Source organism: Monodon monoceros, unplaced genomic scaffold, assembly GCF_005190385.1.
Source record: "Monodon monoceros isolate NGI ecotype Baffin Bay Population unplaced genomic scaffold, NGI_Narwhal_1 Super_Scaffold_19, whole genome shotgun sequence".
NCBI classification, from domain to species: Eukaryota; Metazoa; Chordata; class Mammalia; order Artiodactyla; family Monodontidae; genus Monodon; species Monodon monoceros.
This window is the reverse complement of record NW_021703775.1, coordinates 67,416,760-67,434,682: the sequence shown is the minus strand read 5'-3', so window position 1 is coordinate 67,434,682 and position 17,923 is coordinate 67,416,760. Positions and strand designations below refer to the sequence as shown.

The window sequence follows — 17,923 nt, the reverse complement described above, 5'->3', positions numbered from 1 at the left end:
GTGCGAGGGAACCCCGGCGTGCTGGCCAATGGCAGCGAGCCTTACTGGGCGGGTAGCCAGCTGTCCCCGCGGCCAATAGGCGTGAGACTTCTTGTTTCCCGGCAGAGCGGGGTCCCGGCACCACGGCGCTCGGGTTTTGTTTGGGCCCTGGGTGGAGGGCCCGGGTGCCGGGGCCCAGGTGGCGCCTCGCTAGCGGGAGAGGGAGCGGGATCACCGGCCCGGAGAGAGGTGAGGGGCTCTGCGCGGAGTGCGGGCCCCGGCCCCGCCCCCTTCTCAGCGCCCCGCGGCCCGGAGCCCCTCTGGAATCCCACCCCGCCCCGCCCCTCGCCCGGGGTGCCCCCGGCCGCACCCCCGCTCCTGTGGCCTCGCCTGTTACCCGCTACGCCCTGCCTTCCTACCCTCCCGCGAGTGTGAGTCCGCCCAGAACCATCCCAAGCCAACAAACCCCACTCTGGCCGGGACAATCTCGGTCCTTGTGTGAGGGTCCTTCAGAGTTGTGGGTCGAGAAGCCATCCCCCTGTCCCCAAGTAGGTCTCTATCGGCCACTTTTTTTTAGGGATGCTCAGAACACCCATAACTACCAGGGTAGCTTTTTCAGGGGCCTCACTGCTTACAGGACTGGGGGTGAGGGGGTGGAATAGACCCGTACCCTAACTGGGTTTGAGCTGTAGTCTCCAGGTGAGCAGGTGGCTTCTGACCAGTTTCCTTTGGCTTGGCAAAGGCCACACGTCTAGTTTTCCTCCCTGATAGGTATGGGGTAATAACAAAAAAAGTAAGAACCAGCCCTTCCAGGGCTCAGGGGAGCAACAGAAAACTGCCTGGTCAGTACTTGTGAGGACAGAGGAGTGGAGAGAGGAAGCTGCCCGTCCAAAGTTAGAAACTTGGTTCTCTCCACTCTGCTCTTCTCCAGAGTAGGGAGCCAGTCTAGGAACCAGAGATCCAGAATGGCCCATCTCTCAAGATGGCCACATGTGGTGGTGGGTGTATCTTGGCTAGGTTTGGGCATTCTGACCTCTCTAGCTTCTATAATCTTTGGGCTGCAAAGAAACTTAGAGTCTAGTGTTTCTCAGCATACTTAAGCCACTGAGTATTTCATTTTGGAATCGCCAAGCTGTGGTAAAATTGGGTCCTTTGAGGTCAGTTATAACCCTTAGTGTGGGGACAGAATACTGCTTATTCTTGGCCTTTGCTGGAAGCCCACTTCTACCTTTTTTTTTTTTAAGGCGGAGAGAGACTCTTGTCTCTTAGGGCACTCCCTAAGAGCAGCTCTCATTCACCCAGAGATACTCAAAGAACATGTTTTCATTTTTCTTCCCTCTCCTCCCTACCCCACCATTTTTCCCCAGCTCTCAGGGCCTGAGTGGGGCAGGAGGATGCTTTCCCAGCCCCACCATGGAGCTGCGCTGTGGGGGATTGCTGTTCAGCTCTCGCTTTGATTCAGGGAACCTAGCCCACGTGGAGAAGGTGGAATCTGTGTCTAGTGATGGGGAAGGAGTAGTGGGTGGTGCCTCAGCCTCCACCAGCAGCATTGCCTCTTCCCCTGACTATGAGTTCAACGTGTGGACCCGACCAGACTGTGCTGAAACAGAATTCGAGAATGGGAACAGGTAAGAGGAGAGTAATGGAGGGTGGAAGAAGGAAGAGAGGCTGACCCCGCACCCGTGCTTCAGTTAGCCCTTTGACTGAGAGTTCGTGCCAGCACACTACCCTTCCTCTCCCACTCCCCCTTCCTCTCCCTCCCTCCCTCTCTCCCTACCAAGTAGTCCTTTCCCAGTTTGGCTTGCTCCGGCTCTCCCACATAGCTCCTCTCCAACCCTCCCATGTAGAATGACCTGTCTCTCCTACTCTGGCCCTCAGGTCATGGTTCTACTTCAGTGTCCGGGGAGGAACTCCAGGGAAACTCATCAAGATCAACGTCATGAACATGAACAAGCAAAGCAAGCTGTATTCCCAGGGCATGGCCCCCTTTGTGCGCACACTGCCCACCCGGCCACGCTGGGAACGCATTCGAGACCGGCCCACCTTTGAGGTAAGTTCTCCATGAGGAGGACAGACAGACTTGGGTGCTAAAGCAGATGAGGAAAAGGAAAGAGGAGTCCCTTCGATACAGCGTGCTAGGCAGGCGCGACACCAGGTTTTGGTACCAGCGTCCCTCTGGCGCCAGCTGGAGTCCAAGATAAGCCCCTGCCTCGGGAAGCCTAGAAGGATCTGGCTGTCACGTGGAGTTTCAGAGGGAGGGACGGTGGTAAAAGTGATGAGGGTGTGAGGTCAGTTCCTGGTGACCCCAGTAGGATCTTAGTTCTGATGCCGATGGCATGTTGCCCCTCTCTCTTCCTCCTCTGCTCCTCAGATGACAGAGACGCAGTTTGTGTTATCCTTTGTTCACCGTTTCGTGGAAAGCCGTGGGGCCACCACCTTCTTCGCCTTCTGCTACCCCTTCTCCTACAGTGACTGCCAGGATTTGCTAAACCAGCTGGACCAGCGCTTTCTGGAGAACCACCCTACCCATAGCAGGTGCCAGCCACATTCTTACTCCTGTCATGCAGTCCTGGACCACACAGCACCTCTGCTACTCCTGGAACTTACCCTAAGAGCCCTGAAACAAAACCTCATCTGTTCTTTTCTCTGTACAGAATGTGGGATTTGGGGTACCTTTGACAGATGTTTCTGTGTGACCTTGATCTTGGCATTACCACCGCTCCACTCCACTTATCCACCTGCCTACTTCAAGCCTCTTAGTATCCCAGCTCCCGTCAGTTACCCAGAATTTCGCCAGCACTGCCATTGCTCAGCACACATTTGTTGTTCTCCTGCCCCAACAGAGGCCAACTCTCTGTGTCTATGCAAAGTAGTCTATCCTAGGGCACCATAAAGCGAGGAAAAAAATAGTAAGTTTATCCTGTCCTGTTCCCTGCATTCTGGCAATGCAGACCCACCCAAATCCTCAGCCTCATTTAAAACTGTGAGGGACTGTAAAGCCCCAAAGGTTAGGGTGAAGTACCAGATCCTACAAATCCTGGGCTCATGACAAGGCCCACCTGTTGGTAGGACTTCAGGGACTTCTCCTGGCTTAATGACTTGTACCTCTACAGCCCCCTAGATACCATCTATTACCACCGGGAGACCCTTTGCTACTCTCTGGATGGACTTCGTGTAGATCTGCTAACGATCAGTTCCTGCCATGGGCTTCGAGAAGATCGAGAGCCCCGCCTAGAGCAGCTATTTCCTGATGCCAGCACACCCCGACCATTCCGTTTCACAGGCAAGAGGGTGAGTAGAAATAGCATAAAGGTAGTACCTTGGCCTTTGCCCAGCTCCAGGCACTGCTGGTAGCTTAAGGCCATGTTATTCCGCAGCCCCGTGGACACGGCCTCAGCCTGCATGCCGAGGCAAGTGTGACGGCTCCTACTTCATTTGCAAACTCAGCCAGCTGGAAGTCCAGTGGCTGCTTCCACCTCATCCCACCGCCATCCCCACATGGTGACCGCAGAATATAGAGCAACTGACCTAATAGCTGCTCTCCTCTCCACCTCAGGTGTTCTTCCTAAGCAGCAGGGTACACCCTGGGGAGACTCCATCTAGCTTTGTCTTCAATGGCTTTCTGGACTTCATCCTTCGACCTGACGATCCTCGGGCCCAAACCCTACGTCGCCTCTTTGTCTTTAAGCTGATTCCCATGTTAAACCCCGATGGCGTAGTCCGGGGCCACTACCGGTAAGCAGCGTCCCCAGCCCGCCTGGATTGTTCCCAGTCCCCTCACGCCCTGCATCTCAGTGGAAGACTACCAGCCTCTCATCTAACGTCTGTGTTGCCAGTCCTCTTGCACCCTAACAAGGGCAGGTTCATGTGATCATCCAGTGACCTGAGAAGGAGTGTCCCATCTAGTGGCACTCTCTAGGAGAAGAGCCGGAATGCCCAGGTCCAGCTGAGCCGAGGGAGCTGTCTTTTAGGGTCCTGTGGGAGGGCTGACAGCTGGCCACGGAGGGGGCCTGCCTCAGTTCTTTCTTTCCTAACGCACCCTCAGCCTCTCGTGTCACAAGTCAAGTCTCCTTTTCGTCTACTCTAGTGTCTCCTTCGCTGGCCCAGCCCTCTAGACCCTGCTTTGGTCCTTGTTTCCCTACAGCACAGACTCGCGTGGAGTGAATCTGAACCGTCAGTACCTGAAGCCTGATGCAGTCCTGCACCCAGCCGTCTACGGGGCTAAAGCTGTGCTTCTCTACCACCACGTGCACTCCCGTCTGAACTCCCAGAGTCCCTCTGAGCACCAGCGCAGTCCCCATCTCCCTCCTGATGCTCCCCTTTCCGACCTTGAGAAAGCCAACAATCTCCGAAATGAAGCTCGCCTTGGGCACTCGTCTGACGGGGGGAACCCTGAGGCCTGGACACAGACTGAGCCAGCAGAGCCGAAGCACCACAGCGTGTGGATTATGCCACAACAGTCCACTGAGGCTGAGCATCCAGACCCCGACACCATCCCCCCCAAAGAGAGTGGTGTTGCTTACTACGTGGACCTGCATGGACATGCTTCTAAAAGGGGCTGCTTCATGTATGGAAACAGCTTTAGTGACGAGAACACCCAGGTAGGAATCCACAGGTGGACATGTGAGTGTGGGACGTGTTGCAGGTTAGGAAATAAAGGTCAGGCCACAAATGCAGGGAAGGGGGCCTTCCGGCAGGAAAGCCTGGGGCTGCAAGAGGTGCACTACCCTGAGCGAGCTCCAGAGAGCCAAGAAGGGGCAGCACTGGGCCCCTCACGTCTCAGTCGTTACGTCATGACCTCTGAATGAGGGTCAAGCCGTCGGCATCCTAGTCTTTTCTAGGGTTTGGGAAACCAGGGGAGGAGGAGAATTTCGCATTATTGGAGAGAAGAAGGGCTTAAAAAGAGGTAGAATCGTACCTTTCCAACACCTAGAAATATTGTCAAACATTCAGTGAGAATTTACAAACACTGACTACTGCCGATGGTTCGGAAGGTGTCTGCTGTGTTTAAGGCACATGGCCGCATGCTTGGCATCTCTTCCTTGTCCGAATCCCTTCTTGCTCTGTCTCTCCTTCTGAGTTGCCTTTTTCCTCGCCCAAACAGGTGGAAAATATGCTGTATCCAAAGCTCATCTCCTTGAACTCAGCCCACTTTGACTTCCAGGGCTGCAATTTCTCAGAGAAGAACATGTATGCCCGAGACCGCAGAGATGGCCAGTCTAAAGAGGGAAGCGGCCGGGTTGCAATCTACAAAGCCTCAGGGATAATCCACAGGTTGGGTGGAAATTGAGATACAGTTGATGAAATAGCTTCCCAAAGAAAACAATACCCAGTCGAGGGCGTTCAAGGGGCAGGGATAGCCGAAGTCTTCTCAAAGGACAGATTCACAATTAGTGTTACTGTCTTTAGTCTGGGACACTAAAGGTCCCTTTTGGGGACCTTCTTAGGTATATAATAAAGTGCCAAGGTCAATTTCTAGTTGCTGGGGATTAGCACTTTCTCTTTGTGTATAATTTTTTCCCAGATGATTATCTCATAGACCACCTAGTCTGTCCCCCCATGGTTCTGTCCAGATTCTGTCTGATAAATGTCTCTGTGTCTTAGCTACACACTTGAATGCAACTACAACACTGGACGCTCAGTAAACAGTATCCCTGCCGCCTGCCATGACAACGGACGTGCCAGCCCCCCTCCCCTGCCGGCCTTCCCCTCCAGATACACTGTGGAACAGTTTGAGCAGGTATGCATGCAGGGGATGAGTGGGGAAAAGGGAAACCGCAAAGTCTGGAAAGGCCCTCACTCTTGCTACCTGACTCTAAGGTCCTCTGAGGAGAGGCGCACCACTATCGCTGCCTCATCTCTCAACCACTGTGGTTGTCTTCCTCGGTGAACAGGCGCAGGCCTCTGACTGTAAGAGTACTGAGAGGATGAGTGGGCACTATTCTGACCTCCCCCCAGCCCCGCCATAGAGAACCCCTGAGCTTGTCTTCCTCCTTCTATTGCATTTGTTCACTACTGACCTAAAAGTACCCCCTCTGCAGAGGTACCTGACGATCCTGGTGTCCTAGGGCACACAAGAGGTGTAGAAAGAGCTGTGGGTTATAGAAGAGATCCCAATGCCTTCTCCTGCTGGGAGAACTCCTGCCTGGTGCCAGCCAGAAAGCCCACCTGCCCCTGCTCGTAATGGATGAGGGCCCCAGATGGGCAACAGTTTAGGGAATAGCTCTAAATCCACTTGGGATAAACAGCCTGAGCACAAAAGTTGGGATACTCATTGAGCAAACGTGAGGCTGGCCTCTCCTTCCCTTCCACTGTGCTGTGCACCCCAAACCAACACAGCACCCTAGGTTGGAAGACCAAGACACTGAGCCAAAGCAGACTCTCCCCACAGGTGGGACGAGCTATGGCCATTGCAGCTCTGGACATGGCAGAATGCAATCCATGGCCCCGAATTGTGCTGTCAGAGCATAACAGCCTCACGAACCTCCGGGCCTGGATGCTAAAACACGTGCGCAGCAGTCGAGGCCTGAGCACTACTGTGAACACGGGTGTCAACAAGAAGAGAGGCTCTCGAACTCCACCCAAAAGTAACAAGTAAGGCCAGCAGGGTGGAAGGGAGAAAAGCTGTGAAAGTGGAACAGGGCTCTAGAGCGAGGAGTTCCAAGGAATTTGTGTGATTCCCAACTTCCAGAAGGACCACATGGTGAATATTTCCAGGGTAAACTTAAATTAGTAAGATCAGTGCATTTTTTGGAGAATGGGATCCTCTTCCCTTTTACCTGGAGCTGCATACTTCCCAGATATCTGGAAAGCAGGCTAGGGGATTCCCTGCTCCAGAGCCCTGCACAAATCAAATACAGTTAGGGTGCGGGTGGGGGCAAGTCTCAGCTTCCAGTGGTTGTGAATGACTGAGGGGTCCAAGGGCAGCACCAAGGCATTAAAGGGGAATTCGCTGGGAGTTAAAGCTGCCCAGGGACAGCCCTTATGGCTCTTAGCGTATTGTCTGCAGGAGCGCGTTATGTGTGAACAAGGGCTCCCAGGCATCCTGAGATGCCCCAGGTTAGGTGCCTTATCCATGGACGTAAATCCCTCCCTGCTCCCTTGGAATGAGTCCCTGTGCCTTTTCACTCCAGAGGTGATGCTTTACTGAGCATCAGACCATGGGGAAAGACTTGCAACAACCTCCCTGGCCCAGGGTTAACTGGCATCTGCTTCTTTGCAGTGGACTGCCTGTTTCCTGCTCTGAAAATACCTTGAGCTGCGCGCGAAGTTTTAGCACTGGCACAAGTGCTGGTGGTAGCAGCAGCAGTCAACAAAATTCTCCACAGATGAAGAACTCCCTCAGCTTTCCTTTTCATGGCAGCCGGCCTGCAGGGCTGCCAGGCCTGGGCTCCAGCACCCAAAAGGTCAGCCAGCGGGTGCTGGGCCCCGTCAGAGGTAAGCTAGTCTGGGAGCCCCTGCAACAGGTGTTCACCTGTTTGGGGCATTGCTGGGGGAAGTGAGAGCTTGAAGATACACACTTGGCCTGGGACCAAGGGGTGAATCAATAAAATTAGTATATAGCAGAATCTACAGCCTCTTCTGCGACCTTGGTGTTCCCTGCGGCACGAGCTCCAGACGGTACCATGTATGGCACAGGCGGGAGTCCGCGGTATCTGGGTCTCAGCAACTGCTGGGAGGCAGGAAAGTTTCCAAGGAAGAAACACTGGCTAGAGCAGGGTCACACTGAGACATGGAGCCTCCACGTCAAGGACAGGGTCGGTCTTGTTGGGAGCAACATAAGGAGATGTCCTCACCATCCAAATCGCAGCACCATACAAAGATGGAGAATACTATCCAGGGTCTCTATGGGCTGAAATTGTTCCTAGCTTCAGAGCCTGTTCAGAAAGTGTTATCAGAAGGATGCCAGCTCTTCCAAAGAAAAATGGAACAACTACAGACAGCTCCTGTTCTAGGCTTACAAAGCAACAGTCTAGCCCCTTCTAGCAGTGGTCACAAGTGCTCAACTGTGCCCCTGGGTTTGGCCAAGGAGACCCTGCTTGATACAAGATAAGAGATTCTGGGTCACAGTGTATCCCCAAAACAGGTGGGCCTTCAGAGAAGAAGAAGAGGAAGGGAATCCAGAGCCCTTCCTCGGGAGTGACCCGGACTGTAGTAGGGAGACAGTTGCCGGGCCACTTCTGGAAATAACACTAAATCAAAAATCAACATTGTATGTGGCTTCTGGGCTACAGCAATCTTGCCAGAGTATGGAGGCTTAAATGCTAGAACTAAGCTTTGCTGGCCTTCAAGCTGCACTCGTCCTCGTTAGCACTTCCCTGCTACTCAGCTTGCAACAGTTTTCGGTGCAGAGCAGAAACATGCACTGGGGTCAGTGGCTGTGGAAATCTGACTGCTAGTTAGAGCAGCCACAGGAGAGAGTGCAGCGGGCCTTACCAGCTTTGACCAGTAAGATGTTCTACCCCTGAGAAGCTCCATAGTTACCTCTGCTTATGTTCCAAGCCCCACTCTTAGAGTCTGTCTTCATTGGGAAAGGACACTTTTGCACACTGTTTGATAGAAGGAGAGTATTAAAGCAATAATAATGCCTTATATTTAAATAGCATTAAACAGTGAACAACAAAAAAACAGTATCGCATATTTATTTCATTTAATCCTCACAAAGACCCTGTGGGATAGGTGGTATTTCCACTTTCCTGATGAGGAGACTGAGGGTGTTTAAGGGTAACTCGTCCAAGATTGCGCAGCTATGAAGTGGCAGTTGTTCAAGCTTAGTCCTTTCGTGCTCCAGTCTACTTGAGTTTCCCACCTTGAATCTGGACATTTCTTCTTCTTTTAATTTCTTTTCCTTTTAACTCATAGAAGGAATATTGGCACCATAAATCCTCCTTCCCTGATTACAAAAGGGAAGTAGCAAGGAGCCTTTTCCAGGTCCCCACTGGAGGATTCTAGGCAGTCTTTGGTCAGTATTTTATTAACATCTTCCCTGCTCCCCCCACCAAATGCACAGTGTTGTGTTAAGCCCCTTGAGTGAGAGGCGTGTGTTCTGGCCATTTGTTGCTTCCCCCAGATAACTAACGGAAGACAGGCAGAGTCAGTACAGAGTAATTCCTGGTTGACTGACTTGAAACTTTATGGGGGACACAGGGCAGTAAACACAACATAAAAGCACACACTCATTATAAACATACAGGGAACATGGGGAGCCACTGTGGTAGATAAACACAAGAGTAATCACCCAAAGAATGATCAGCTGAGAAATGGTCTTGAAGAATGGGTGGTGGTGTGTGGTTTTAACAAAAACATTCCAGAGATAACAGTGATAGCCAGGACCAGAGCTGCCTCGTAGAGAGGGCCACAGGCAGGCGCGCTAGCTGGTTCGAAGGGCCAAGCCCTGCCCGTGGGAATCAGGAAGGCAGGTGGGAGGAAGAAGCCGGAATGTCTTGAAAACAAAGATTATGAGTTAACGAGACATATGGCAACGACTGTGTTTCTGAGAATAATGGGAACAAAAGATTTAGGAGAGCCATCTGTGAACTGTTTATATATAAATCAAGCAGGGACGGGGAGGTGGGATCCTTGCAGTAGTTTACACATGAGATAACTAGTGCCTATACCAGGGTCTATGAATGTACATACTAGAAATAGAAGTGGCAGGATTCAGTGGTGGTGGAAGAGAGACAAACTAAGAGAGCTTCATGGCTACAAGCTAAAGGAAAATGTCATGATGACAGTAAGACACTGTTGGAAGACAAGTGCTGAGTTTATCTATTTTAGACATGCTTGGATGTCATGGGCTAGCTATATGGAGATGACCTACAGGCAGAAAAAGGGCCAAACTGTAGAAAAGGTGACATCAGGGTTGGATCTAAGAGTCATCCAGGTACAGGTGAAACCAAGTGAGAAGCCATGTTCCCCCAGGTAAATGAACTTAGAAGCAGAAAGAGAGCTGGTCTGAGTACCAAGACACCCTAGGGACTTGCATAAATATATGTAAGAACTAAGAAACTATGTCTCTAAGGTCAGGGGGTCAAGAAGGTTCCTAATAATACCAAACAGGAATACTGTAAGGAGCTGAAAGATCAGATCTAGGAATCTTGACTCCTTTTGTCCTGAGCATTTGCTGGTACTACAGTTTTACCGCTTCATCTCAAAGTCCCTGATAAGACTCCAGGATGGGAGACTGGCCCTGGCCTGGGGTAGGGACTTGTGATGCAGCTGTGGTATGTGGACCACAACTAACCCTTAGAAAAACTTCTTTATTTTGTTTGTGTGATTTATCCAATTTGTAGCTTTGTGACATTTCCTGGTTCCACACATCTGGCCCCTGGGCCTTTGCCACATCTGGGCATACTTTGTCTTCCGAGATAGGAAGAACACGACCCTCATATCTCTATAACTATAAAAGCAGCTATAAATATACTTTCCAACTCCCAAAATGGGGATTGCGTTGACAAGGTTTTTTGGTTTTTTTTTTGACTTACCAACTTATTTATAAGAAAATTCCCACTAATGTATAAAAATTTTATCACATTTAACCATACGTTTAATTGACTATCCTTTATTGGCCAGAACAGAACATGAGATTGGGCTACCCAGAAAATTTCAGAAAAGATCTAGGTAGCCCAGCCCGAAGCTTAAGCTAGAAGTTCAGGGAACTAGTCTGGCAGGGTCTGTCCTCGGAGGCTGGTGGATGACATTTTAGAAGCCAAAAAGTAGCCAGCTTGGGGTGAGCAGGAATGTCGCTGGGGCAGGAGGCTGGAAGAGCCTGAGTAAGCCTTGCCTCCCAGCGCCCCTGACCATAGTGCCAGGATCTTCCTTACCTCGTTCTCCCCCTGCTGCAAAATAGGTCCCGAGAACCGCCTTCCCAGACCCATGGTCACGTCCCTGACCGCGGGGCTCAGAGCGCAGAGGGCACTGTCCGCAGCTGCCACCGAGGAGCAGGAGGGAGAGCTCACTGGGGAACAGCTAACGTAACAGCTAAAGTGTGCGATTTCCTGGTGCACAAGCAGACGCAGACAGCTCGGAGGACGACCTGCTGGGGAGGGGGTGGACAGTAAACGGGCTCCTCCTTCTGTCGCTCATGTATTGATGAAAACAGGGCTCGGACTAGAGGGAAGCCAGTGAGATGCCTAGGACACATGATTTAAGAAGGCACTCGCTCTCAGGGTCAGGCAAGGGCCTCCTTAAACTATGCACTCTAGGCGCCTCACTCGCTTCATACTAGTCCTGGCCCTGGATTCAAGCAAGTCTCACTCAATAACTTAAACTTATTCCCTAGCCCTCCACCCTACCCAGCGGGATACTGGTGTAAAAGACAAGGGACTTCAGTGTAAAGCGGGGAGCCTTCAGCCGTCAGCCCACCGTGGCCACTCTAGTCCGCCCCAGCTCTGGCACTTAAAGCTGAGGTTACCAGAATTCTCTCCTGGCCTCTGTGATGCCTTGTCTCAGCTGACCAGCAGCTTCTGATAGAGCAGCTAAAGGCCAATGGTGAGTGGAGGCTCCTTTGAGAAGTGAGGCAAAGGACATAGGAAGAGTGCCTCCAGCACCATCATCACTTTTACTTTTTCCCCTGCAAACAAAAGTTTTGTGTTAAATAGCAGAGTAATAAAACTTATTTGATGGCAGGAAATATCTCCTAACACATCTATTTATTCCCTTAGCACCCAGCACCATGCCTGGCACTTATTAAATGATCTGCAAATATTTGTTGAACAAATAAAAGGCAGGAAGTTGAAGCTGAATGAAGGCTTGTCTCGCCTGTCCACCCCTCACAGGGCATAAAACAGGTCTGCGTTCATCCTAGGGATCCAATGAGATCTGGGGTGCTACCTGTAGGGACAGTTCTAAAGATGTTTTGGAGGGATGATGCATGACCTAGGCACAGGTTACACAACTGCCCCTCAAAATTGTGAGCCCTTAGAATATCCATTCTGACTCATACAATGGTAAGGTCGTCTGGCTCTATGCCTCTGGCCTCTGCCCCAGGACTGTCCGGCCTCTCCCAAATGGAACCTAGGGGCTGATTATCATAAAACACCATCTCACAACCTCTAGATGCAGAGCTGTTCACGTTATCACTTGCATTCAGCCTTAAGGCACTGTTTCTCTAGCTTTGAGCCAAGAAAGAAGAGAGTTGGGGCTCCTCCCTTTAATTCTTGTCACAGTGGAGACTGGGTAGGCCTGGATTATACCGCGGCCCAGAAGCCAAAACATGAGAAACCGGGCTGTGTGCTCACGCTGCCAAATTCACAGGCAGCCCCCGAACCTTAAGACAGTCTTTTAAGTGATGACGTGTTACCTTTAAATGCCTTCTACTTTCCAGATCAGGCCTCTCTCCTAAACTAGAACCTGTCTCCTACCCTGAAACTCTCTTTAGGGGCAGGATTCCTGAGTTGTATCCTTAATATCTTTCCTTTGATCCTTACATTTCACATTGGCATTTTTTATATCATTTGCCTGTTTTGCTTTGTATCTTCTTTTTTTTTTTTTAACATCTTTATTGGGGTATAATTGCTTTACAATGGTGTGTTAGTTTCTGCTTTATAACAAAGTGGATCAGTTATACATATACATATGTTCCCATATCTCTTCCCTCTTGCGTCTCCCTCCCTCGCTTTGTATCTTAAGTGCCACTCAGTTCCTTACTAGAACCTACAAATGTCCCAGAGGCCTTCGCTCAATTTCCAGCCTGCTCTCTTATCCTTCCTTGGGGTGGGGTGAGGCTTCATCCCTTAACATGGTTTCAACATCCTTCTGTGTATAGATATTTCTCAGATCATCTATTTCCTGCTATTTCCCCCTCTGTCATTAAAGTTCATTATTTCTGCCTACTGTGCACTATCACTTGACATCCCTGTTTTAACCAAAGAATTACCCAGGTCTAGGCTCTACAGTGTCTCTAAGTCATTGGTGGTGGGTAATGTTTCGAGTTATGTGACTGTGGCCATGAGTCCGACTTCGGTGGTTTTGTTGGCATCGCTGTGCCAACTCTTACTAGGTCTGGTTGTTTTTGACTCCTGTCTGTGGTCTTAGACTCTAATTGGTACCCAGCATCTTGGCAAACTCCTCAAAGCTAGAGTAGCTTCCATCCTGAGATGTCTCCCTTTCTTCTCGTCCTTATTCATACGAGTATCAGTTTTTTAAAATTTGGTTTGGGACCTTCCAGAAGTAGCCTTGTCACTGCTAGTGCAGCTAGACAAGTTAAAGTTACTGTCACCTACTTCCTACTTTAGGGCCTTTTCACATGTAACACATGTTGCTTTGTTAGAAGTCAACTGGCATCTGGAACTACCATCGAATTCAGCTCCACAAAGGTTAACAGTTCATTCCGTTTGAGAGCATTTGGTACCTGCTGTCCCCCTGTGATAAGGAAGGACCTGCCAAGCCTGAGAATCTCCCTACCTCACCATCTACCCCACTGGGACCCCACCTTTCAGAATCCGTAGCAGTGAGGCTCTAGCTACAAAGAAGGGACCAAGAGAGCTGCCCCACAGAGTATAACCATATGCCCTTAGACAGGGATTGTTGAGCCAGCTTACGGTCTACAGTGGGTGTCTGCTATCTGGGTAAACAAAATGTTTATTAAGGTCTCTGGTTTTCCAGGCAGTACTTTACAGGCACTGGGATGTACAGTATTAGAAAAGACAAGGGGTGCCTACCCTCAAGAGACTCAAGTTCCAATTAGAATATTAGCTAACATTTATTGAGCACTTACTATGTGCCAGGCAGTATTAAGTACTTTACATGTACTAATATTTAGTTAAGGAGACAGAAACTATAAACAATTACTAGCCAAGTGAACAAAGGACAATGAAAGAGAAGAATTAATCCTACTGTTAATGGTCAGCGAGGCTTCACAGAGGTGACATTTGAGATGGGACATATAAGATGTCCAAAGTTTCACTAGAAGAGGAAACAGACTTTGCAGAGGAACCACATAGCTAGTAGCCCTAGAGGCTATGGCAGAGGGTGTGAAGGATCACATCAGCATCCTACTAAGGATGTGTGGACTGGACCCACGGTGGGCGGGGCTCTGAATGCCGTGTTAAAAAGTTTAGACTCTATCCTTTAAAAGACCTTCAGTGTCTCTCCCTTGCCTGAGCCAAAATGACTTGATCAGGTCTGTATTTTAGAAGAATAATTTCTGGCATCTGTGTGAAGGATGGATTGTAAAAGGGAAGAGACTCAAGCTGGGGAGGCCAGTGGGGAATTTTTTTCAAAAGCCTGGATGAGAGATAAAGACCTGTATCTGGATGCTGGCAATGGCAAGGGTGAATAAAGAGGAATTCAAGTGAAGGCAGAGGGAGAATTGTCCAGATTTGGGTTAAACACAAATCTAAATGTGAGGGAGGAGTCGAAAGAGGAAACAAGGTTTCTAGCAGATTTTTCACCAAGATGGGGAGAACAAAAGGAAGGAGGGGAGAAAATGAGTTTTGTTTGGGTCATGAGAGACTGCCAGGTAGGAACGATCAGTAGACAATTAGAACTGCAGTTCAGGAAAAAAAGGGCACGAGGCAGACTTGGGAGTTCTGAGTACATAGAGCAGGAGAGAACCAAGGCTAAAATGGTGGGGGACACTGACATTTAGGGGCAGGACAAGTAGTTGAAAAGGGGCGGTTAGGGGGGAAGAGGAGAACCTAGGAAAGCCAAGCTCAATAACTTCTTTGCCAGAAGAATGAACTGGTGGGTGAGTAGGCTGGTTAGCTCCAGAGAGGTGAAGTAGGATGAGGGCTGGATGAAAACTGGAGAGCTGGAATAAATTATTAGTTCTTTCTACCCATCTTAGACTTACTTCAGAAGAGGGATGCTGGTGTGATGACAAGCTTGAAAACAGGCATCTGCTGACAAGGGAAGGCCAATGGGGCAGGGGAGTGACAATGCCTCATTTATTTGCCCTTTTATCTGCTTGTGTCCCTTCCACTCAGAGCCCCGAAGCCAGGACAGGAGACGGCGGCAGCAGCCACTGACCCATCACCCTACTTCAAGCAGCCCGGCCCCGTCCCCAACTCCTGTTAGTTCTAACACAGCCTCTTTGCACATGGGCTCCTGCCTACTGCCCAGCTCACTCGGCATATCAGGTCTGTACCCACTGCTCCTGAAATCTGGGTTGGCCAACCTCCTTCCTTCCCTACCTCCCAGGGCATAGGCCAGACTCCTGACTAGGCTTGAAGAAATCCCTCCAGCTCTGCTGCCATGTGACCTGGACCTCATTCCTGACTTGATGTAATACAGGCCACTCCAGACCAGGGGCATCAGTTATCCTCCTGGATTATCCTAAATCCCTAACATCAATGCCCTTGTACAGGAGGCTGGAGTTTAGTGAACATCTTTGTGTAATAAAATAAGTTACCACTTATTGAGCGTTTACTATGTGGCAGGCACTGCTCTAAGCACATTATCTCATTTAATCCTTATTTTTACAGTTGAGGAACCTGAGGACTTTTCCTACCTGCTATTTATTCTCCTTGACTCCAGGAGCTGGGCAACTTAGACAAAACTGAAGAATGAAAAAAGCATAGGCCTTTCACCTGTCATCACCGCAAATGTTGTGTGACCATATCATCCACAAAGAGCCTAGACTGTCTGCTCTCCTTTTAAGTTATAGACCCAGCCGTGTAAAGCACTGGATGGGGATGATTTCTAAGACTCCAGCCTAACATCTTCTACCTCCCTCAGAGCCCACTACTCCCAATCTGTTAACTCTCTTCGACGGGTAGCCCTGAATCCACCAGTCTTGGGTACTGATGACTTGATCCTTAAATGCTCACACATATGATTGGGATAACTCTAAGGTCTATAAATTCATAGTAGTTCAGTTGAGTGGGTTCTGATTCAAGCTCAAGTTACTGTTCTACCCCTCGGACCAGACTAGAGCGTGACGTGCTTCTGAACCAGCGGCGATTTTGCCAGGCAGCGGACATTTGTCTGAAGAGATTTTTGGTTGTTACAGTGGGGAGGAGGCAGGGGAAGAAATGCCATCTGCTGAGCAGAGGCCAGAGATGCTGCTAAACATCCTGAAATTCACAAGGCAGCCGCCCACAACAAAGAATTATCCAGCCCAAAATGTCAATATTGCCAATATTGAGAAACCCTGATCTAAAGGAAGTTACCTCTTCTCCACGGCCCCATCCTGATATCAGTTTCCTTTGTTCCCTAGGGAGTAGCTGCTCATTCCTACCCTCAGGGGACAAACCAGAGGCTGTCATGGTGATTGGGAAAGGTCTGCTAGGGGCTGGACCTCGGATCCCCTGTATCAGGACCCGGCTACAGGTAACATTTTTGGGTCTTCCCCAGTCCCCAGCATAGCAACTCTGGCAGAGCCCAGCAAGGCGCTGTTCACCTGGGTAGTGGGAGGGAAAATGCCCAGCACTGCTTTACACCCTCTCCCCACAACCACAGCAGAGAGCTGCTCTGATGCCTGAGTGCCTGTCTGTCCAGTGCTGCACCCCCATCCCCTTCAGCCAGGTCTCTTGCTTGCTTCCAATCCCAGTATCCCTGCCAGACATACCCTAACCTCAGCCTGCTAGCTTTGGCTTTGCCTGCCCCTGCCTTAGCTTCTCCTCTCTTTCTGCCCAGACCTGCCCGAGGAGAGTTCCCGCCAGGAGGGGTCCCGGATTCCCCAGGTAACACATCTGGTTGCTGCTCCTAGGAACAGCTGTGCCACCAACTCCGATTCACTCCAGATCCCCATACTAGGTTGACTGAAGTTAGGTATAGGCAGAAGCTGACGGGATAGGTGAAGCTTAAGCTGCTCTGGCAGGGGCTGAGGCAATGAAGGCTCTGAGGCAGACCCACTAATCCTCCAACATCTTTCCACACCGTGCTTCTCTACTCAGCCAGATCTTGACCGTGGTATAGCCATGAAGGTTAAATGCTGGACCCTTCTGACTCCCCTAGTTAAGTAAAGCTTGGATGTATAGTCATAAACTGAACCCAAGAGTTTTCTAGCTATTATCCTGCCCTACCTTCTCAGCTAGGAACAGTGCCCAGGAACTCAAGGTCCCAGTACCCGTGTTGACACCCATACTACACTCATACGTGTGGATACTAGAAGGAAACCTAGAAGCAAAAAAGTTCATGGAAGAATCCAGCCTCACAGCCTACCCCCTGTCCACACAGGCTAGGCCCAGGTTGGGCCGGGGCTCACCGCCGACTCGCAGAGGGATGAGAGGCTCTTCGGGCCCCACGTCCCCTATCCCCCGGACCAGGGAGAGCAGTGAGCCAGAGCCGGGACCCTGCTCCATACCACGGTGAGCACCAGGGTGCAACTCTTCACCCCACCTCTCACTTCTATCCCCTTATTCCCATTTCTGCCATTCAAGATCATTTTCTTCCTTCCCTTCTCCCTTTGACCCCCGAAAGACTAAATGTACCTTCATTAAGAACCTAGTCCCTGACTTTTTTCCCCATCATGCTGTCCGTCTTCACTCCAACAGACAAGAGAACAACTTCTAGTTAGGCCTAAGGAGCAGGCTGGTCAGACCATTCCTGTCAGACCACCGTGCAGTGCTCAACCTGCCTATCCTCACCCACCTTGCCTCTCTCATCTCCCAGCCCCTGGCTGAAAGACCAGAAGAAGGGTGGAGTTTTCACAACCCTGACTCCTCTCTCTTCTCTGTTGCAGGCTGCCTCACGCTGGGCCCCCACGGCCCTGCTCTGCCCCTGCCTTTTCTCCTATTTCCCGTAGTCTGTCTGACTCCCAGTCCCGCATTTGTTACAGTGGGGGGCCCTTGGGCCAAACTGAGGTTTGTTTTGTCCCTAAATCTCCTCCACTCACTGTTTCTCCTCGGGTCTGAGGCCTTGACCTTCACGCCCAGCACATGACCCGGAGATGGGGAACACAGTGAGAAATGTGCTAGCCCCCTTTCTCAGCTCATGATTCCATGTGACAATTATAACTCCTTGGAACGCCAGCCACACTGTTCTGAGACACTGCAGAGCA

At 50.5% G+C, this 17,923-nt stretch overlaps 1 protein-coding gene across 4 annotated transcripts; it reads left to right on the top strand.

The window, feature by feature from the left end:
• Positions 1 to 58: 58 nt before the first annotated feature.
• On the top strand, positions 59 to 17,854 carry AGBL5 (ATP/GTP binding protein like 5). 4 transcript variants are annotated; one of them, XM_029232052.1, is made up of 15 exons: positions 59 to 228; positions 1,347 to 1,607; positions 1,858 to 2,029; positions 2,351 to 2,514; positions 3,093 to 3,270; positions 3,536 to 3,714; positions 4,124 to 4,580; positions 5,084 to 5,253; positions 5,584 to 5,719; positions 6,371 to 6,573; positions 7,202 to 7,416; positions 14,907 to 15,059; positions 16,139 to 16,251; positions 16,558 to 16,604; positions 17,101 to 17,275. In XM_029232052.1, exons 2-15 carry the CDS (start codon positions 1,393 to 1,395, stop codon positions 17,147 to 17,149), a joined length of 2,451 nt encoding a protein of 816 aa, XP_029087885.1. In that variant the 5' UTR covers positions 59 to 228; positions 1,347 to 1,392; the 3' UTR covers positions 17,150 to 17,275. The 4 variants fall into 4 exon arrangements, 3 of the variants coding, with proteins under 3 accessions (XP_029087885.1, XP_029087886.1, XP_029087884.1); XR_003794922.1 differs by lacking the exon at positions 59 to 228 and adding an exon at positions 17,606 to 17,854 and having other exon boundaries at positions 779 to 1,607; positions 17,101 to 17,231; XM_029232053.1 differs by lacking the exons at positions 59 to 228; positions 16,558 to 16,604 and adding an exon at positions 17,606 to 17,813 and having other exon boundaries at positions 779 to 1,607; positions 17,101 to 17,231.
• The last annotated feature ends 69 nt before the right edge of the window (positions 17,855 to 17,923 follow it).